Below are 22,956 nucleotides of genomic sequence, written 5' to 3' on the forward strand. Positions count from 1 at the left end.
GGGGGAGTTTTTTCTGGGGGTTGGGGTAAACATGGGTATTTGGTTTAGTACGTGTGAAAGGCAGTTAGGGAAGAGAACTGATTCTACTGAAACACTGAGACTCCACTTAAGAGTGTTATTTTTCCTAAATTATCTTACATTTAGCTTTGGCTTTGTTTTCCTTAGTAGAATAAGGAAGAACCTTCATTTTAAAACTCTTGATGAAAAAAAAAAAGGAGCTTAATCCTTCCAAAATGGTCCATCTTCATTTCTTGATGCAGAGGTCTAGGACAAATCAAGTGAGACTGGAGGCTCCTCTGTCCACCATTAATGGTATTTATGAGCTTGAACAACTAGAAACTTTTAAAGCCTCTATTTCCCCATTTGTAAAAAGGAGTGATTGTGATTAAATATATAAAATGCACTTAGCACAATGCCCAGCACATAGAAGGTGTTCAACAAATGCCAGGTCCTCCCTAATAATCAGGGTTACAAGAACATTATTTTGATGCATTTTCAATTATCCACAATAACAGCACAGGAATTGTAAAATAAAAGGATTTGAACAGTAAAGAGAAAGAAACACAATCATAACAACATTCAAAGTCTGATTTAGGGCTGGTTGCTATTTAGAGTATTAAAAGAAAGACGTAAAATGGAAAATGAACTCTATCAGACGTGAAAGAAATACTGTTTTCTCTAATGAACCTTAAAACATTCTGGAAGCCCAGTAGCTCTCAAGATCTATGAAGTTACAGCAAACACAGAAGTAAAACCTACAACAGCTTTAACTATAGACTGCTGTACCCATGGAAACAAATGAAGAAATCCTGAGATACAAGGGAGCTTTTTCCAACTGAATACAGTAGTGTGCATTCAAGACTAAGATCTTACAACCTTGGCCTTGGACTGTCAGGTCAGAAACAGTGCTGATCATGAAGATTAGAAAGAATGACAATATCTAGTTGTTGATTTGGGCTGGGATAAATCGGACTGTCTCATATGCTGCAGATACAAGAAAATTTTTGATCCAGTTTGGAGATACAAATAATAAGCCTTAAATATATGCATATCCATTGACCAAGCAATTCGACCTCTAGGAATGCATCCTAAGGAAATAGCCAAGTGCACAATGGTATATGCATTTCCAAACATTCACACTGTTATTCATAATAGTAAGAGCAAAATTCTCAGTTAGCCATAATAACAAAAACCTAAAAACAACACAAAAGTCCAATGGTAGAGATTTGGTTAATAAATTACAATATAAGCAGCCATTAATATAATGATATTTACTAACATAAATATCTATGCTATATTATATTTAATAATCAGTTTATAAGAGTACCTATAGTGTTGCCTCTTTTTGTTAAAAAAAATACATAGAGTAAGAGGTCTGGAAAGACATCCCTCCAAGTGTTAATGATAGTTTTTATCCTTCCTTTGCATATTTTCCATTTTTTCTGTGCTACATGTTATATACTTATTATAATGAATAAATGAAATATTAGGGACTTATCTAAGCTTAAAATTCTCTCATGGTTAAAAGAAAAATAACCCAAATTACATTTTAATACTAAAATGAGATCCCCAATCAAATACATACCTTATATGCAAACATGATAGCATGGCAGTGGTGCCACCACCAAACACCCACACAGTAAAAAACACAATCAGAAGTGTGGTGCTGAACATCATCTGCCGGGCATAAGTGGCCGTATCTCGAATGGCCAAGGCAAACGCCATCGCGCCACGAAGGCCTGCAAGGGAATAGGAGGAGGACAACATGAACTTCAAAAATTCAAAGACATAAGGTACATTCTGAGACCTTAGAATAGCATGAACAAATACATATTTCAACATACGTAGGTATATACAACCAAATACAAAAAGAATGAGTAGATGATACTCACAAACATTGGTCATTTAATAATTTTTTAAACTCTATTTTAAAATGTACTTACACTAAAGTTCACTCTTTCAGGTGTACAGTTCCATAAGTTTTGACAAATGTATACAGGTGTGTGACCACGACCACAAACGAGACACAGTGATTTCATCACCCCTCTCCCAAATTCCTTTGTGCTACCTTCCTTTTGGTCTAACCTCTCATAATCCTACCAAACTCTTGGTAACTACTGATTTTCTCTGCATTGCTGGGTTTTTGTCTTTTTGAGGATGTCATATAAATGGAACATACAGAATGAAACCATTTGAGCCTGGCTTCTTTCACTCAGCACAATGCCTCTGAGGTCCATATATGTTCTATGTATCACTGGTTTGTTCTTTTTAGCACTGAGGAATATTCCATGGCATGGAGGTGCCATTATTTTGCATACTCCGTCACTCACTGGAAGACAGACAATTGGGCTGTTTCCAGTTTTGGCAATTATGAAGACAGCTGCCATAAACATGCACATACAGATTTCTGTGTGAAAATGTGTTCATCTTTACCTTCTCTACTACGCTTAACATACTTCTGAACTGGGAATTTGGAACCAGAACATGAGAAAATTCCCATAGAAAGGAATGGGACACTTTTAAAAAGGATGTTTTTTTGGAGGCTGTGATTTCAATGTTTAAGGGAGTCTAATATATTATCTTTGGAAGGGCTGATGCTAAAGCTAAAACTCCAATAATTTGGCCACCTCATGCGAAGAGCTGACTCACTGGAAAAGACTCTGATGCTGGGAGGGATTGGGGGCAGGAAGAGAAGGGGACGACAGAGGATGAGATGGCTGGATGGCATCACCAACTCGATGGACATGAGTTTGGGTGAACTCCGGGAGTTAGTGATTGTCAGGGAGGCCTGGCGTGCTGCAATTCATGGGGTCGCAAAGAGTCGGACACGACTGAGTGACTGAACTGAACTGAACTGAATATATTACCCGCATATTATTTCCATCTAAAATCAGACTGGTATATGCACTGTAAGTTGTTTCCTAGAGGAGGCAAGAAATAGAGAGTTAAAACTTACCAGCAAACATCATCATGTGTTGAAAATTTGATCCAATCTTACTTCTTCTACCCAAATTAAGTAAGAGGGACAAGGGGTAAATATTGGCAGCTCTTCCCAAGAAAATAGCAATCTAAAATTATTAATAGGTTAAGGATAATTCTTTTTATTGTTAACATTATTTAGACCATGCATTCCTATCACTGGACTTTTGTACTGTTTCTAGGATTTTGCTGTTATGGCTAACGATTGAGGGGGGAGCCACCTGGGTCCCTAAGAACAAGGACAACTCCCTAAGGATGGTTACAAGGCTGTGCGGGTCCCTGGTGATTTTGTGGGGCAGAGCCTGCTACACCAGTCCAGACTTTTACATGAGAGAGAAATACATTTCTATCTTTTTAAACCTCGGTTAACTTTGGTAATTGCCACATGAAACCAAACCTATATCCTAACAAATACAGCCAGAAAGAGAACAAGTATCTCCTGGTAAGAGTCAATTTCCATGGTAGGATTCTGTTTTGAGGAATTTCAACTCCTAACAGACTCGAAAACCTACAGAAAATATTTAGCCTTGGTTCTGGGTAAGTACTGTGGATTCAAGCCACTTGACTGCTTAAAAATTTCTCAAAGACTAGCAGGATATGAAGTTACTGAACTCATGGGAGTCTTCCAGTTAAGGTTCTTCTCTTATGAATAAGGCTTTATCTTTTTCTGCCTGAAGTTCATTCTCAGAAGACTAAGACTCGGTAGAATGGTATTTCAGTAATACTTCAGTTTCTAACACAGATCCTACTTAGAGTTTTAACTAAGAAAATATTTCTGACAATCTCTTTTGATAGAATCTTCATTCTGAGGTGGTTTCTTAAAATACTACTACTTTTGAAAATCACTAATTCAAATATCCCGCTCTCTGACCACAATTTCTCTTTCCATGTTTTACATCCATCCATTGCCGATAATTCTTCCATCTCACTGGGACCTCCAGTCCAAAGACCCCTCTGCTTTTCCATCAGTCAGTCCTCTCCCCTCTTCATTTCCTTTTCTAGCCACATCTTAATAAAACTCTTTCCAGTACTCAGCAATCCCTTTCCCCTCTGTTTTCACTGCACCAACTTGACAAAACTCCAAACTCAGATGGACTCAGCTATCTGTTTTCTCCATGCTTATAGCTAAATAGTCCTGGATAGAGTCATACAACAGGGCAGACTAACTCTGCTGTTAAGATTTATTCCTCAAACTCAAATGGGTCCCTAACACTGCTCAGTGATTCTACTGCATTTCTTTGCTAAATGCACTTTTCTACTCTCTGCAACAACTATTTCTGCAAAACTCCTATCATCGATGGGAGCCAGCCTCCTAGAGGGTTCCCTAGTATTCATATCCTTGTGCAGTCTCAGCTCACACTTTACCAGGGTTTATGTGTGATCAATAGAAAACAGCAGAAGGGAGATGGTACACTGTCTCCAAGATTAGGTCATAAAAGGCCCTTTGCACTCCATCTTGGTGCTCTCTCATCTCACTCTGTCCCCCTGGGGAAGCTATGTTGTGAGCTGCCCCATGAAGAGGTCCAAGTGGAGAAGAACTGAAGCCTCCAACTAATAGCCATGTCAGTGAGCTTGGGGTGGCTCCTCCATCCCCAGTCAAGTCTTGAGAGAGTACAGTCCCAGCCCAGAGCATGATTATAACCTCATGAGGGATACTGGAGCCTGCCAACTTAACCTACCAGTTAAGTTGCTTCTGGATTCCAGACTCAGAAACTGTGCAAAATAACAGGTTTGTTGTTTTAAGTTGCTAAATTTTAGGGTAATTTGTTACATAATAGATAACTGATAGGCCACCTGCTCCTATCTCACTTTCAGCAGATGATCTCACCTCCTACTTTACAGATAAAAATAGAAGTAATCAGAGAAATGCCACCTTGCAAATGTACATACTTTCATCTCTGCATACTCTATCCTCTCCTGGAACAATGGCGGAACTGTGTTTCCTCCCTCTGGAGGCCCATCCCCCCATGTGCTTTGGATTCCATCTCTTCCTGCCTTCTTGTGAAGTTGGCACTATTGCTTGCTCTTTTTCATGTAATCAGCGTCTCCTTTTCAACTAGGTTTTAAAAACTCACTGAGAGAGAGAAAGAAAAGGGTGGCGGAGAGGGAAAGAGTGGGTAAGCCTCCTTCCATCTTTCATCATCTTTCAACTACTGCCCTGTGGCACAGACTGCAAACTGCTCTCCATCATCCAATCTTTCTTTCTTCCCTTCAGTAACAGAGGACAAACAGTTTTATCTTTTGGAGTTGGCAGAACGGTAGACTTTTTCTTGTCATTTCAATCTATCAGTATTATTTGTGCAATAAACAAAAACATAAATAGAATAGACTAGATAAAAGAGTTGAAATTCTTATTTACTTTACTCAGAGGAAAATATTATATATATTATTATACATATTATTTACATTAAAAATATATGTATCCTTATCAATTCTTATCAATCTTATCAATCATCCCACCCCCAAGAAAACACGTGCAAATCTCAATTTTTTTTTTCTTTTTTTTTCAAATCTCAATTTAAAAAGAAGTTTCCAAAACAGAATACATAATAAAGGATACAAATGCTCCTACTACAAATGTTGGGTTAAAGACATGGTTCTGGAAGGTGAACAGTGTCAGTCCCATGTAGGAGAAGATGAAATTCTCTGCCAAGAAATTGAGAAGCTCAAACAACTGAAACGAAATTTCAAAAGGTTAGTCCAGTAAAAATCTACATAATTTAAAAACATGAGTATTACTAAGATATTGAAACAGATACTTCAAATATGTAAAGTTCATGTATATCCTCCAAAATATGTGATTCAGAGGGAAGCAAATGTAGAGATGACATTTCTGGTCCCACAGAAAAAGCCATAAATGTTTCCCCTTCACTTGCCCAATCAACTTCCCTTCTTCAATTCCCATATTCAGTCATTCTCACCCTCATCCTCCAAACCCTGCCAATTTTTCTTTTGGAATGTTCTTGGCTGTCTCGGCCACTGTGTTAGTCTAACTTTCATCACTTCCCATCCATAAAGCTGGGGGAGGACCCTAAGTGGTATCCCTGCCACCCTCATCTTCTATACCCCCACTCAATTAATCCCTAAATATGGCAGGTCCCAGACACTTCCCTTTTTACAGGCTGTAAGACCCAGTTCAAATCATTTTATCCTGGCACAGAGTGCTTCATGACAACTCTCACACCAGCTTGCCATGTGATTTCCCTTTTTACATGGGTCTCAGCCCTCACTAAGAGAGTGAGGGCTTACACGTTATAGTCCTGTGCTCTGTTCCCTGCCCTGCTACCTGCCCACCTCCACCTGTTTACATCACTGTGATGAAAAGGCCACAACTAGAAGCATGAAAATTATAAAAGGAAAAATCTCATTTGTAAAGGCAAACAAACAGTAAAGGTAATAAATCAACCATATATAAAGCTAGTCGGAAGGTTAAAAGACAAAGGTAGTAAAATAATCTATATCTGCAATAAGAGATAAACAAAACAAAATGATGTAAAATATGATGTCAAAAACAGTAAACATGGCAAGTGGGGGGGAAATGCATTTGAACTTAAGAAATCAGCAAATATATGCACCCCAATGTTCACAGCAGCATTATTAACAATAATCAAGATATAGAAGCAACCTGACTGCCAATTAATAAATGAATGGATAAGATGTGGTGTATACACACACACACACACACACACTGAAATATTACTCAACCATGAAAAGGAATTAAAATTTGCCATTTGCAGCAATATGGATGGACCTAGTGGGTACTACGCTAAGTGAAATAAGTCAGAGAAAGACAAATACTATGTGACCTCACTTATATGTGAATTCTAAAAACAAAGAAAAAAAAAACAGAAACAGAGTTATAGATACAGAGAACAGATGGTGCCCAGAGGGGATAGAGTTGGGGGAAGGGAAGAAATAGGTGATGGAGATTAAGAGGTACAAATTTTAAGTTGCCAAATAAATGAGTCATGGGATGAAAGGGGAATATAGTCCACAGTTTGGGGAATATAGTCAATAGTAAGGTATTATCTTTCATTATGGTGATTATTTTGAAATGTATATAAAAACCAAATTGCTATGCTGTATAACAGGAACTAACATAGTGTTACAGGCCTCCCCAGTGGCTCAGCAGTAAAGAATCACCAGCAATGCAGGAGCCACAGGAGATGTGGGTTCAATCTGTGGGTCAAGAAGATCCCCTAGAGGAGGGCATGGCAATACACTCCAGTATTCTTGCCTAGAGAATCCCATGGACAAAGGAGCCTGATGGGTTACAGTCTACAGGGTCAGAAAGAGTCAGACATGATTGAAGTGACTCAGCATACACATACAACACAGTGTCATAGGTCAATTATACTTCAAAAATAAACTAACTCATAGAAAAAAGACATCAGATGTGTGGTTACCAAACACAAGTTGTAGGGAGAGGGGAATTGGATAGAGGAAGTAAAAAGGTACAAACTTTCAGTTATGAGATAAACAAGTACTAGGGATGTAATGCATAATATGATAAATATAATTAACACTGTGATATGTTATATATGAAAGTTGTTAAGAGTAAATCCTAAGAGTTCTCATCACAAGAAAAAATTTTTCCTATTTCTTTAATTTTGTATCTATATGACATGATGTGGTCACTATTTCATGAGGTATATAGATCAAACCATTACTCTGTACACTTTAAACTTAAGACACTGCTGTATGCCAATCATAGCTCAATAAAACTAGAAGGAAAAAAGCTATTAGAGGAAAACAAGCTAACCGACCACTGGAATCACAATAGTAACAGCCCCTGGCTACTCTGCTGATCTATCTCTACCCTAAAAGCTGTCACCCTTCAATCTGCCAGTCTCATCTATTTCTGGAGCCAACAGAAGAGGAACTGAAATGAGCAGACATCACTTCAAACAGAGCAAAGATTATTTTTCAGTAAAAAAAATTGTTTTGCTGCCAAAAAAAGTTTATTGACAAACTATAAAGTTTCTCTTACCTGTTTAGTTCTATGCTGAGACTCTGTGGACAAGTTATTGTACGTATAATGGGCCTGTGTGATGCCACAAAACAACACTGCAACCACACCTATAAAGACAATGAGTTCCAAGTTCACATCAAAGGCATGTTCCCAACTTTTATACTAAGGATCTTATTCATAGAAGTAAATTAGATATTTAGTGTTAAATTTTTCAGTTGTGACTTACTTTGTTGAGAGGAACCGCTTCCACTGAAAATCTTTTACATTCTAAAATGATAGCATAAATGCCAACCCTAACAAGAGCGCTCAAACACTAGAGGAGTTGGTCCACACATAGAGAAAAAAGTCACTGGCTAAGTCACTCCCTATAGGGTTTACAATTAAAAGGAGAAAGTAACCTACCTGTGAAACCCCATGCTTCAGCTAAGAGGAAGGTACTCCAGGACATCAAGAAGAACAGGCCTGTCTCCAACAGCTGGAACTCTCTTAATTTGGTGAACTTAGTCACGTAAGACTGTCAAGGTTGATAACAAGATCTCATAATACAGAAGTGTTACTAGAAAAAACAGTAGTTGAAGCAAGGCAAGCCTGAAAGCAGAAGGATTCTCCAGTCTCTAACACAAAAGTCACAGAATAAGGAGGCACCAAGTGAAGAAATTGTGAACACAAACATTGTACTAAGGAGTGAGCAGTCCTCCCTTCCATGAGGAAACTCTACAGCTTAGTCCATCCAGTTGTTTTATGGGTATCACATGCTTTGTTAGAAACCATGCAGTAAGAAACAGTGTGTGTGCGTGCTCAGTAACTCAGTCGTGTCTGACTCTTCTGAGACCCATGGACTATAGCCCACCAGGCTCCTCTGTCAATGGAATTTTCCAGGCAAGAATACTGGAGTGGGTTGCCTTCGTAATCCAAGTAAAGAACAAACATGACAGGAAAGGAGTGACAGATCAGATACACAACATGCCAACTCTATTCATTTGAGACCCAAAGCAAGACAGCTGCCATAATAACAGCAATTTATACCTAGTAAAAATGTCATTTTCATGAGATTTGATGTTTAATCCTCTCTGTGATGTAGAGTATCCCATGAGGAAACTGAGGCATGTCACTCACTCATACTAGTCTAACAAGTATTTGATAGTTGCCAGTGGAAGGGCCTGTATCAAGCTATGGCAAATCTCAGCCTGGAGTCTACATTTCCTTCAACAAATGTGTACTACAACACAATGATAAAGTTCTTCAAGGAACTTAGGCTAGGAGAGAGATACTAACTGGCCTGGTCCTTCTTCAGAACTGTTTTCACTGTCCCTTTAGGGCTCAGTATGCCTGAGAAAAAGCCCTAAGACACGCTTCTTCCAGAACAAAAACTGAAGTACAGAAAATGAATATATTCTTGGAAAAGTATTTGTTTTCTATGAAAGTACCTTGAAAGTTCTGGAGCTGGAAGCTCTTTAGAGATCAAATCCTACTCATCTTTCCCGCTCTCCTCACCTGCCACCTTCCTACACTGAGGTCCCATGAAGTGCAGTACCAGCAATTCTTCTGTATTAGGAGTTCCAAAAGGCAGAGGCCACAAGAGATCTTGTTTATCTGTGATACACAGGGCATAGCATGTGGTATATAACAAGTAATCAAGAAATTTTTTTGAAGAATTAAAGCTTGATATAAAACAGAAAATTGAAGTTCCAGAAGTTTAGGTATACTTGCACTTAAAGAATCCAATAACAGAAAATTTAGATTCATTTATTAAACTGTCATTTTCTATTATATTTTAACTTATGAATGTGAAACTGCAATGACTAAGAAAAAAGAAAATTTTTTGAATGAATACAAGAATGACTGGCTCAATGTTTCTAAAAGCAAACTAGTGGTAATGTGTAGGACTTGAGAGTATAAGGTTAAAATCAGTGAGAGCGAAGATGAACTCCCATCTATCCTAACCCGGGAACTTTATTTTATTCAACTGGTATCAAGATCATACATTCCTACTCGTCCTATTAAATGAAGAGCAAAAGGATGCCAGGCTGAACAGCCACATAGAACACCCAAGAGGCTCTTTGGAAAATATCTACCTTTATATCAATTCAGTCTACAACCTTAAAATTCACCCCCAAAGGGTCACTATGTCTGAATAGAATTCCATAGTGAGTGTTTAAGGGCATGAAGCCCTACACAAAGCAATGAAATTCTTTTATTTATTTACTGGTAAAGATGATTGCCTAATTCAAACCAAGAACTTGGTTATAAGGTTAATAATTATAACATGATGTCAATTGCAAGGGGAGACCATGGAACACATTATTACATTACTCTGTAAAGTTAACAAGAAAAGATAAATATAATAAAAGGATATTAAAGCTGTCACCACTCCAGTAGCAGCACCCATTGCGAAAGAGCCACTGAAGATTCCAAGGAAAATCCCAATAGACTTGAACATGGCTGTGACATCAAAGGTGTGGCTGTTGTCTCCAGCTGGCTGGTATGCTACAATTGAGCTATGAAAGAGAAAGAAATGGCTCTTTCTTTGAGAAGCAACTTTTACTTTTAAAACATTATCTAAAAAATTTTAAAAATTACCTAGTGTCAAGCTTGATGATGAAATAAGAGGGGGTAAAAACCCAAAACTTTGGATTTGAATTGCCAAAATAAGGACCAAAGGTTACCAAAACACGCTGAAATGGATCAGCTAACAAGAAAACTCAGCTTTTGTTAAGTGACAATTTCAGAAGGTAGAACATTTTATTCAGTAAGATCCTCTTTATGAAGGTCAAACCAAGCCTTTTCCTCCAGTCTCAAGATACCAGGCAGCACTATTCTTTTGTGACTGTTTACTTACTAGTACTGAGTGCCTGAAAGCCCTAACGTACTAATAATGTGAACAAACTAATGAAAAATTCCCCACATTTCCAACAGAGTATGCATAAAAATATAAAGAACACGGTTCAATACTCAATCCAGTCACATTTTGTTTTTCCTATGGGAAAAATAAAAAGGATGACTAAAAAACCCTTTCAACTTTTAGAATACCAGATGGCCCAGAACCTCCTATCTATTCACTCACTGAAATGGACTTTTATAGATAGAAGGGCTTGAAAGGCCTTCCAAGGAGTTAAGAGTCCACTCAACAGTACTTTTAGCATACCCAGCTGAATCCTTCACCTAAACTTCTGAAAGAAAGTCACTCTGTAAGAGACCAAGACAGGTAATTAGAAGGGACACTCTCCATCTTGAATTCACAGTCCAAACCTGGTCTAGAAATACTTCTTTTGAAACAGTCGCCCCAGGAACTAAACACAGCTGAGAAAATCACTCTTGCTAGTGGGTCTCTGGCAAAAGCACCTACCGTTACTAAGTCAGTTTTCATCACAGTTAATTGAGTATCAGTGTTTGTATAATAAATCCAGACTCAAAGACATCACACAAGTCATGTCAGAGAAAAGAAGCAGAAAAAACACATCCCTAAGAATATAATGAATTCTCCCTGTGGTTATTGCAATGTTTTTTCTGATTCGAGGCTAAAAATGACATTGCTATACCATGTACATTAAGTTCTCTTCACACCTCCCTAGTTAAGTTAAAAAACAAAACAAAATCTAAGACCAAGCTAACATTTCCTAATTTTACCTATCTTATTGAAGTATAACTCCAATATGAATTTCTGGTAATGGCATATAGAAATTTCTGAGACTCAATCTGAATTGAAAACTTTAAAATCTGCATTTAAATCTTCAAAGTGACCAGATCATTTTGTGAATGGTAGATCTGCTATTGTTTTAGTGAATATGAAATGGCTTTTCATGTCATACTATCTTACCTACACATAAAGGACCCTACCACTGTAAATGAGAGTTGACTATACTATAGCATGAAAATATAGCAGCTGGCTGGAGAAAGGAAATACTGCTACAACAACGTTCTTTCTCTCTGGCCATAGTTTTCAAAATGCTGACAGGAACAAAGTATCAATGCAATGCCTTCTAAGATCGCTTTCCCTAGAGTAGTTCATGGAAATTCAAGATTCACATTAATCATTATTTTATTCTTTGATCTCTAAAATGTACAGGAAAAGCATGGTGGGCTGAGAACAGATGAGAGGTTTGTCTTCTTCCTTTTCAAATGCTGGCCTCTGGAGTGAAATCTTAACTCATCTTTTCTACATCAGTCAACATTTTAACATGAGGCAGCAGCATTTTTATGAACACTTAAAAAAAATCTTGAGAGTAATACAATGTACAATTTAGGGGGGAAAATCACCCCGCCATTCCACTACCCTGACATATCTCTTATTTCCCTTCTGTATTTCTTCCCCCTCCTTTTGTTTTTGTTCAGTCACTCAGATGTGTCGAACTCTTTGCAACCCCATGGACTGTAGCACACCAGGCTTTCCTGTCCTTCACTATCTCCCAGAGTTTGCTCAAACTCATGTCCATTGAGTCAATGATGTCATCCAACCATCTAATAATCCTGTCACCCCCTTCTCCTTATGTCCTCAATCTTTTTGTTACATGCAAAGTAGTTCATGTTTAGTTGTAGTCATAATGAACATACAGTTCTGAATTCTGCTTCTTCAACTGACAATGACATAAGAATGACTACAGTCTCTCTAGTCGTGTTTTTCTAAGACATCAAAATGGCCCAAATAGATATAACATAATTTATTTAACCATTTCTTCACTATTGGGCATTTTAAAGTTGCTTCTAATATTTTTGCTACTATAAATAACAGTGTGAAAGAACATATTTGTGCTTTTTACAAATTTTGGACTGTTTTCCCATTCTACATTCTTAGAAACAAGGTATTAACTAAACCTATAGCTGCTTTTACATGTTGAGCAATAGCTTACAACCAAATCTGTATTATATTTTAAGAGGTAAATATGACTATATCTCTCAATTCTTTAGTAATGATATCCAATGGCCTAGAAATTCTACTTTCAAAAAATATCCTGCAGAAATACTCTCAAGGATTCACAAAGATTTATATATAAATATATTCACTACAGTGCTATTCACAATAATACAATATTAGAAAACACTAAATATTAATCAACAGGGGAACTGCAGAGGTACATTGGTAGTGTATCCATACAATGGGATAAAGGAGGTATTAATGTAGTACAATGTCCAAGTGAAAGAAGCAAGTTACAGAAAAGTATGTATAGTGCTATGCCTTTTTGTTTAAAAATTAATATTATTTATATGTATACTAATATCCTAATGGAAAAAATCTGGATGAAAACATTAATAAGTGGTTATTTCTGAGAATTGAAATTTCAGGAATTTTCTACTAAGCCAAATACTTTAAATTTTTGTTAAAAACATATATTAAGTTATTATCATAAATGACAAGATAAAATACAAAAGAGCAAGTAATACCAATTTCAATGTCAACAACAACGTACAAGTGATATAGTTTTAAAACGACATCAGGGTTTCTCAATCCTGGCATTACTGACATTCAGGGCCAGGTAATTATTTGCTGGGTAGTGGGTGCTGTCCTGTGTACTGAAGGATTTTTTAACAGTACTCTTGGCTTCTACTCACTAGATGCCAACAGCAACGTCCTCCTGTTCTTGATAATCAAAATGTCCCTAGACGTTGCCAAATATCCCCTGGTTGGGGGGTGGTAATGGTGCAAAACTGTCCCCAGTTAAGAATGACTATAGTAGACCATTACCAGCAGTAACTATTTTTCATTAACAATTTTGTTCTTGGTAACTGAATAAGTAAAAATGGCCACTAATTTAACATGTGTATCTCTGGTAACTAGTAAAGTTAAACAGTTTGTCTGTCATGTTTGTTTACTCATACTTACATTTTATAAAATGTAAATGACCCCCAAAACATATTTTAAATTAGTCTCTAGGGTTATGATGGTATACTCATTCAGAGGAATACTATTCAAAGTAGACCATCTCTAGGTATACACAACACTGTATCAGTACATACAGCTCTACCTCATATAGCAATGAGGGAATCAGTTTCACTCCACCCTCACCAGATTAAAGTATTGACATTAACAACAAAAAAAGTTACTGTCAATCTAACAGGTCAAAAAACAAATAAAAACAACTTCCAACATAAATTTCAAGAATGGATATCTTAACCTGCTAACTGCCAAAGAGAAGTCCTTCAGGAAGGGGTCCCCCTCTTTCCACAAGGCTGTTTCTACAGAATATACACGTTAGAAAATCACCAAACAGAAGTCAACACAAAGTAGACTATTACATCTAGTGAAAGTCACTCAGTCATGTCCGACTCTTTGAGACCCCATGGACTATACAATCCATGAAATTCTCCAGGCCAGAATACTCGAGTGGGTAGCTGTTCCCTTCTCCAGGGGATCTTCCTGACCCAGGAATCGAACCAGGGTCTCCTGCATTGCAGGCGGATTCTTTACCAGCTGAGCTATCTAACCTACTTTTAAAGACAAACGAAAGATGATGAAAAACGGAATGCCAAGCACTTCAGTTAGTAACCTCCTACGAAAGTGAAAGTGTTAGTCATTCACTTATGCTCAACTCTTTGAGACCCCATGGACTGCAGCCCACCAGGCTCCTCTGTCCATGGGATTTTACAGGCAAGGATACTAGAGTGGTTTGCCATTTCCTTCTCCAGGGGATCTTCCCTACCCAAGGATCAAACCTAGGTCTCCTGCACTGCAGGCAGATGCTTTACCATCTGAGCCACCACAGTCACAAAAAATTCTGGCAATAAATATGGTAGAGGGGGTAGAATTTATATGCACTACATTCACAAAAGAAGATCTGATCTTTTGCACATCTTCATGCACAACATTTAAGGAATTAGTGTTACATCTCAGAAAGGATAATTTTCCACTTTGCAGTTAGACAATGGGGGAAATCAAATTGTGTAAACCAGAGTCAATGACTGACTGCTCTTTTATGGTTAATGAAGTGGAAATTAAGGACAGAAATAAAAGTAAGGAGGAAAGGTGAGGGATTTTACTTCTCTCTTGTAGAAAGTTCTGGTATAGAGTAAAGGCAGTTGTCTATAGGATATTTGCTTAGTAGGAGTGAGTTGGCAGGCCACAGCTCCTCAGAGGTTCACATCCACTCTTTCACCTGCAAATATCTTCTAGCAGCATATATCGTGATTTCTACACTTAGATTAAAATACTGCTCATTTTCATTGTTTTCAAAAAGTGTCCGACTCTTTGTGACCCCATGGAGTCCATGGGGATTCTCCAGGCCAAAATACTGGAGTGAGTAGCCATTCCCTTCTCCAGGAAATCTTCCCAACCCATGGATCGAACCCAGCTCTCCCACATTGCAGGCAGATTCTTTACCGAAATTCTATAAAACAATTATCCCTCAATTAAAAAATAAATTTAAAAAGTATACTACTTAGCACTTCTAAAAATTAAGTTTCTGAAATGATTATGTTAAATAAGAGAAATATGAATTAAAGTATGAAGTATTTCTTAATCATCAAATTGGCAAAAATAGCAAAGTCTGCCAAATACTCTATTGGTGAAGTTATGAGGAAACAGGCACTCTCATAATTTGGTGGCTAAAATGCAAAACAGCTAATTGACAGGCAATTTAGCAATTTAACAAAATTACAAATGTATTTACCCTTTAACCCACTAATCTCACTTCTGAGAATTTATCCTACCAATAACCAATATACTAATGTACATATAAAACAGGCAAGTTCAAAGTTAATCACAGCAACATTATTTGAGATAGCAAAGAATTATAAACCCTTTATGTTTCCAGCAATAGAAGACTGATTAAGTAAACTATAGTACAGTTCATAGTATTGTACACAGAATACTATGTGCCTGTAAATGAAGAATGATAAACTCCTTGCTTTGATACAGAAAGATCTCCAGAATGTAGTTATGTGAGAGGAAGTCAGGTATAGAACATATACAGCATGCTACTTTTAAAATATGAAATGAGGCAAATTAAGAATATTTATTCATATACGTGCTTGCATTTGAAGAAACACTAGGATACACAAGAAACTAATAAAAATGGTTACCTATAAGGGACTGAGGGGATAGGTGGATGAGGACAGGAGTGAGAATGTGACTTTTCAATGTATCCCCTTCTATACAGTTTTGATTTTTGAACCATGTGAATATATAGCTATGCCAAAAAATTCAATTTGAAGAAAAAATGTCCATGTTAAAACAGAATGCAAAATTATACATACACTACAATCACAACTACGTAAAAATATTACACATAGAAGAAAAGACATTTTTAAAACGTCCTAGAATGCTTACAGTAATTGTCTTTAGGTGTCAGGGATACATGTCACTTTTCCTTCCTTTTCTTCTGTGCATTTTTAAAAAAAAATTATTGGAGTATAGCTGCTTCACAATGTTGTCTTATTTTCTGCTGTACAGCAAACTGAATCAGTCATGCATACACATATATTCCCCTCTTTTTTTGGTTTCTATGAATTTTCCATGTTATCTATAAGTACATATTTATTCACGGGGGAAAAATGCTTCAGTTTTTCAAATGTTTCTATTCATAATGTACTCTACTCAATAAGTGACTTCTGGTTCTTAGAATCCTAATGTTCAACATACAGAATAAAATAAGAAGAAAAAAACACTTACGAAGATAGCACTATGGCAACAGCATCATTGAGGACACTTTCACCAAAAAGAAGTGCATAGAGTTCAACATCAACTTGAAGCTCGTGGAATATGGCAAGAACAGTCACTAGCAAGTAGAAAGAGTCACAGGAATATTAAGACATTACAAATATAACATATTTCCCTCCATAGATGATCATACTAGTTACTTAGAAATTCCTTTCTTCATCTCAGAATTCAATCCTAACAAACATTCGTACCATATTAAAGATTCAGTAATTTTATGTCAGTATTTTTCTTTTCCCTAACTGTGTACCTGTAATATCTCTTTCCTTTCTCTAACAGTCGAAAATAACCTTGGAGGACTGAGTTGGCCTACATTCTTTATGCAAATGCTAATAATCTTGCCTTGTACATTTCTTTCCCATAAAAAATACATTCAGAATTTCTTACATACCAGGTAATCATTAATCTTTGATAACGAAGACTATTACAAAAAGCACTTCCTGCTGCAAACTTCATTTTATCCTTGGAGCCTTATAACTCACTTCTATTTGACTTGCAAATTTCAAGCATACCAGCTTAGCAGAGACAGTGGGAAATGAAAACACGAGTTTGGTTTCCGGTTGGCATAAAATTTATGACCAGAATTACAGCTGCTATATTTAACTTAATAAGAAGACAACTATCAGGCTATTTAAGCTAGAGAGGAAAAAAAAAAACTCTTCTCTTAGAAAACCATTACATGAGAATTCTTAGAAAATCAGAGGAGACTGAAGTTGCATTGTAACTTTAATTGCTGAGTCACGTACAGCTCACTTGCTAAATAAACTCAAGCAGACATGAAAGATTATTACAACCAGAGTTGGGAGAACCTCTTCAAATGCCAACCAAAAAACAGGAAGCTTGTACTTTAAAAGATAAAGTGTCCACTGCAAAGCATTTCATCTGGAATATCCTGATATCAAAGCTAACCAAGAGAAGGCAAAAAGGAGGGCTGGAACAATGCTGTAAAATTTTTAAAAAGAACCTATGGCTCCCCCTTCTATTAAGTGAACAACTGCAAAATAATAGAATTATTATAGAGGTAAATACCTACATAACTCAGAAGAAATATAACCATTCAGCTTTATATAAGCAAAACAGTTCTGCTTGAGCCATCCAGGCAATACTCCCACTAAAATAAAACCAGAAGTTTTAAGTAATGTAGCCAGTCCAACTGACTGAGATATCTCCTAGACTTTGAAAAGTTGAGGACTTTGCTTCCAGTAAGAGAATATGGAGAATAGAGACCACTAGCTTCCTGCAAAAACCATCCCATCTTCATACTGATAATGGGAATAGCTACAAACAATAAGGGGGCAGTCTCGACTGTCTTTAAGGAGGTGATTTGCTTCTCAGTTTTAAAAATGCCAGACTATAAAAATGCCTCTCTAAAATGTCCTCTGAGCTTTTAAAATCATTTCTTACAGAGTATAGAACATATTTTCCTACTTTCTATAATGCCCTGTGTTATCAGAGTTAACAAAGGAATTCAGAGATAAACTTTGATTATGCTGGATGATAATTAAAGAAGATTATTAACTTACAAGGTCAAAGGGCAAAACGAAACAAACCTCTACCAAGAAAACAAATCTAGTAAAAGAAAACTTGCATCCTTAGTTCAAAAAATGCAATCTCGACTCTTATCCCTACATCTTCAGCCTAAACATGCTCTAAATTCTTAATTTGAATGTAGCTCTGAAGATCACCAATATTATATCAGGAAAACTACAGTCTAACTCATCTAACTCAATACAACAAAATTCACTGTCAAGTCACAATAATATCAAAACTACTCCATAATCAGAAAGCCAATTTTATAAAAATAGCTCTTTAATATATATTACAACTCACCAATGGCCCCAAATCACACTTGTTCTAGTATAATGGCCTTCTAACAGTCATTTTAGAACAATTTTTCTTACTCTTAAATGCAGATTAGCTAAATGTCAACAGATTTTTAGGGATCTGTTTTCTAGAAGCTTGAAAGGAAATGTATCATCATTGCCCATTCTTAACTAATACAGTTTGTCTTCTATACCCTGTCACCTCGGATAGAGACCAACCTAAAATTCTTGAAGGAAATGTTTTATGGTCCTTGTCTAAAAAGCATCAAATTGTGGACCAGTATTAGGACATATAATAAAGAGGAAAAAAATTGTGTGCTTAAGCCAAAAGGATCCATGAATTTTGTTTTTTCCTTCCACAATTGGAAAGTATAGCAAGATGGGGAATACCTAATCCTGAATTCTACACCTCAAAGCAAGAAATACATGCATGTGTGTTGTTGGAAAAACACTGTACACCTTAAGTACTCAAGCTCCACATTCATGTAAAACATACCTGGATCAGTTGCCGATACAATGGCACCAAACAGCAGGCAATCTGTAAAGTAGAAATCTCCGGCAAGTTGTCCAGTTACTTTCATCAGTGTAACACAGCCATACATTATTGATCTGTTCAATAAACATATGTCTACTTTAGAAAAAACATCAATTGCAAAAGAAGTTAGAATACAATAAGAATAAGACAGGTCTACTATTAGTACTTTGTGATTAATCCCAAATTTACTGCATGTCATTTAAATATCGTAATGCCTTAGCCTTAAGGAAAATTCAAAGAACTTATTACCTATATGAATACATTTTACTGCAAAAGTCCTTAGACACATTCAAGAATACAATACTGCAGAAGTCAAATATGCATTATTTTAAAATTATAATTTGAAGGCTAAAAGTGTTTTAAGCTTCAAGTACTCACCCAATTACAAAACAAGAAATTGCAGTTCCAAGAAAAGCGTATGCTAGGATTGACCCAAGGTTTCGAAAGAAATGTCTCTGATAGGAAAAAAGTTTTACTGTGTTAGAATATTCACCAATTATTTTTTTTTTAAAAAGGTTTTCTAATCTAGTGTACTATGCTAATATTAAATGCATTATCCATTAAAAGAAATAACTAAGAGAGACTTTTTGTACAGGCATTAAATTCAGCATCTCAAAAGGATCAGGAGAGGGAGAAGTGAGGGGTGAGCTGCCCATTTCTGAGCGGCAGCGATGGTAAAGCCCATGGAGTGTAAGGGTGTTCAAAGCATATGAAATACAAAAGCACTTACTCTTTTCAGGCTATATCCCGCATAAAATATGATAGGAGGAAGTAATATGTTGAAAAATACTTCTGGATCAAAAGTAACCTGTTAAAATAAAGAGCTCTTTTAGATGAATTCCCTCAGAAGATTTCTTATTACATTATGAAATGAGCAAAAAGAAAAAAAGATTAAATGTTAAACTGGTGAAAGGCAAGAACAGTACCATTGTGGTAACTGAAAAATATTTCATACAGGATAGCTGGTGTTCCACTTCTCAACCAAATGACAAGGAGATAGCATTGGAACAATCAGTTACATCCTATCTATGCAAAGTAGGTTAAAATGATAGTAAAAATCTTCAAAATAAGAGAAAGTATGAACATGTCTTTGCTTTAAATAAAAGAGGCCCCAAACTGGTAACATAAAATTTGGGAGTACAGAATTATTGTTGGCAAGAGGAAATAGACTTCTTGCATAGGTAACATCTCTAAAGGTATATAACATAATATAAAAAGTTTCTGTACAAATCAGATTTCAAGTCCTGACAGCCCATTCCTTTTTATAGGGAATAGTCCCTATAATAATACAGATGTCCCCTTCTGTTCATAAGGCTGCAGTAGGATTTGACATGAACACAGAGCAGCTACACGCATAGCCATGCTAAAAGTTCATTTCCTAGAGCTTTTAAGGAACTAGAATTTTCCACAGGTAGGAAAAAACTCTAGCTGCAAAGTAAAATTTAAGTTTGTGTGAAATTTTGAAAAGCATTAAAGATGGTCAAAAACACAACCAAGTAGCTGTAAAAGCCAAGTCCTGCCAATGTAGAAAGCAGACATGGAGGCAAATGGTCAAGGGTGGATGAAAACAGAGACATGAGGCCCTGAGATACGTCAGGATGGGAACTATGAATGGGTCAGGAGAAAGCAGCTCCAGGAATGTCTGGGAGCCAGTAAGACTGAAACCCAACCTACATCAAGTTTCATGCACACCATGGTACAGTATCTGATACTCAGGTTGAGGCCCTTATGAATCAAAGAAAGATTAAATTGTGCTCAGTATACAACACAAGGGCATCCCTCATGGCTCAGTGGGTAAAGAATCCGCCTGCAACGCAGGAGACACGGGAGATGCAGGTTCAATCCCTGAGTTGGGAAGATCCCTGGAGCAGGAAATGGCAACCCACTCCAGTATTCTTGCCTGAAAAATCCCATGGACAGAGGAGCCTGGTAGGTTACAGTCCTACTGGTTGCAAAGAGTCAGATGGGACTGAGTGACTAAGCACTCTACAACACAATCAAGGCAAGAAAGAATTCAAAAACATATTCATGGAATATTTTAGGTATTATCATATAAATGCTATGTGCTAAAGTACTATAAAACTCCAAGGGCCATAAGCAAATTGAAAGAAACATTTATAAATTCTGCTTAACTCAATACCAATTGCTACTTATTACAACTGTAAACATTACAGAGTGAAACAAAAACAGTTACAGTACTTAGTTTCAATCAGAAAATCAAACTGTAGATATGACAATTTCCTTAGCACTGCATTACATTCATTAATTGAGGTTTTACTGCATTTGAAAATACCGATTATTCTAAATATCATTAAAAATTCATTATTTTTCTCCTGAATCACTTTGCTGCTATTATATACTTTTTAAAAAATCCAAAGGCTCTCTTTAATGAAGAACTTACCTTTCTAAGCATTTCATTATCTTGAACGTTATTGAGTTCATGTGAACTAATCTCTCCTTTCAGCGTATACTCATAAAATTTTCCACTAACATTTACCAATAAGGTAGTTGGGCTTGACTGCACTTCACAGCTCAGGGTCACGTTATTCACATCGCTTGGAACATGAATGCCATATCGAAGCACAAGGCCCACCAAAAGACCTGGAAATAATAAAAGAATAATATAAGCTCTTCTTTCATACAGAAACTACTTCTTGTGTACCCCACACATACCTCTGGATTAGTAACAGAAAATCTCTAATGATAGTTTCCTGTAGTTCAAAATTCATTCTTAGACCAAATGCAGTTACATTTTCAAGTGCTACTAAATTCACAAGTCTATGTGCCCAATATAACTCCAGTGACAGGAGGGGGAAATATCCCCAGGGGTAACAATGCATATTGAATTCCTAGATCAAGATATAAATAAGTGATTAAGAAAGTAACAAAATGAGGAAATACCTTCAGATCATCTGTACACAGTACATGCTCCAAGGAGTCCCAACCTGACAGTGTAATCATGTTAGAAATGTGTCTACCACCTCCATCTATTAATACCAATTCACAAGTCCTAACTTCTTGCTATTTTCTTAAGTTATTCCTAAAGCACATGGCCGGCCAAATACAATTTTTACCAACTGGAAAGTTAATGTTTGTAGATTGAGTTCTTCTAATACTAAAGGTTCAGATTTTAATTTTAAAATATGTTTCAAAATGAAAACATGGACAGAAGAACTGACTTTGACACTATGATATAAATGTATTATTAGAATTTTACCTGGATCATCATATTGATATTCAGTTATGCACAATGTTCTAGGTACTATAAACCTAGATTGATCAAAAATGTTTAAAAATTACTTTATTGTGATATAATTCAAGTACCACAAAGTTTATCCTTTTAAACTGTACAATTCAGTGGCTTCTAGTATATTCACAAAGTTGTATACTGATCACTACTTTCCAATTCCAAAACATTTTCATTGCTCCAAAAAGAAACCCTAGACCTATTAGCAGTCACTCCCCATTGCCCCCACCCCAACTGCCATCCCCTGACAGCCACTAATCTACTTTTTCTCTAGATAAATCTGCTTATTCTGGATATTTCATATAAATGGAATCCTACAATATGTGACCTTTTATGTCTGGCTTCTTTTCCTTAGCATAATGTTTTCAGGGTTTATCCATGTTGTAGCATGTATCAGTGCTTCATTTGTTTTTACGGTCAAATAATGCTTAACTGCAAATTGAACTCAAACATCCGGAACTTTTCCTTAACTCTGCTTTAATGGCATTTTACGTTCCTGCCTCCTTCCACTCTAACTGGTCAGTCTTTCTTTTAATATATGTGAATGGACTATTACGCTAAGTAGGCCCACAGGGTTCACAAATGAAAACAAGGACCCTCCTTCAAGTAGCTCTCAGTCCACTTGGCAAAGGGAGTGGGACATTAGCAAAGTCTTTCCAGAGGTGTCATCTAAGCAAGTAACAAAGTATGAGAAAATGGTTTCCCAGGTATGAGGACTAGCAGAACATATCCAGTCAAGGAAGAGTGAGAAAA

General features: G+C 36.6%; 1 protein-coding gene across 1 annotated transcript in view; it reads right to left on the minus strand.

Annotated features, from left to right (window-relative positions):
• SLC9A6 (solute carrier family 9 member A6) overlaps positions 1–22,956 on the minus strand; it is a 50,572-nt gene that overhangs the window by 20,425 nt on the left and 7,191 nt on the right. The window contains exons 2-12 of the mRNA XM_015105011.4: positions 21,358–21,557; positions 19,687–19,764; positions 19,335–19,411; positions 18,918–19,030; positions 16,554–16,659; positions 10,308–10,449; positions 8,354–8,459; positions 7,970–8,058; positions 5,540–5,653; positions 2,957–3,068; positions 1,586–1,739 (exon numbers count right to left, since the gene is read on the minus strand). Coding sequence (XP_014960497.2) covers positions 1,586–1,739; positions 2,957–3,068; positions 5,540–5,653; positions 7,970–8,058; positions 8,354–8,459; positions 10,308–10,449; positions 16,554–16,659; positions 18,918–19,030; positions 19,335–19,411; positions 19,687–19,764; positions 21,358–21,557 — 1,291 coding nt within the window. The remainder of the gene's footprint in view (positions 1–1,585; positions 1,740–2,956; positions 3,069–5,539; positions 5,654–7,969; positions 8,059–8,353; positions 8,460–10,307; positions 10,450–16,553; positions 16,660–18,917; positions 19,031–19,334; positions 19,412–19,686; positions 19,765–21,357; positions 21,558–22,956) is intronic.

This window comes from Ovis aries, chromosome X (genome assembly GCF_016772045.2).
Source record: "Ovis aries strain OAR_USU_Benz2616 breed Rambouillet chromosome X, ARS-UI_Ramb_v3.0, whole genome shotgun sequence".
NCBI classification, from domain to species: Eukaryota; Metazoa; Chordata; class Mammalia; order Artiodactyla; family Bovidae; genus Ovis; species Ovis aries.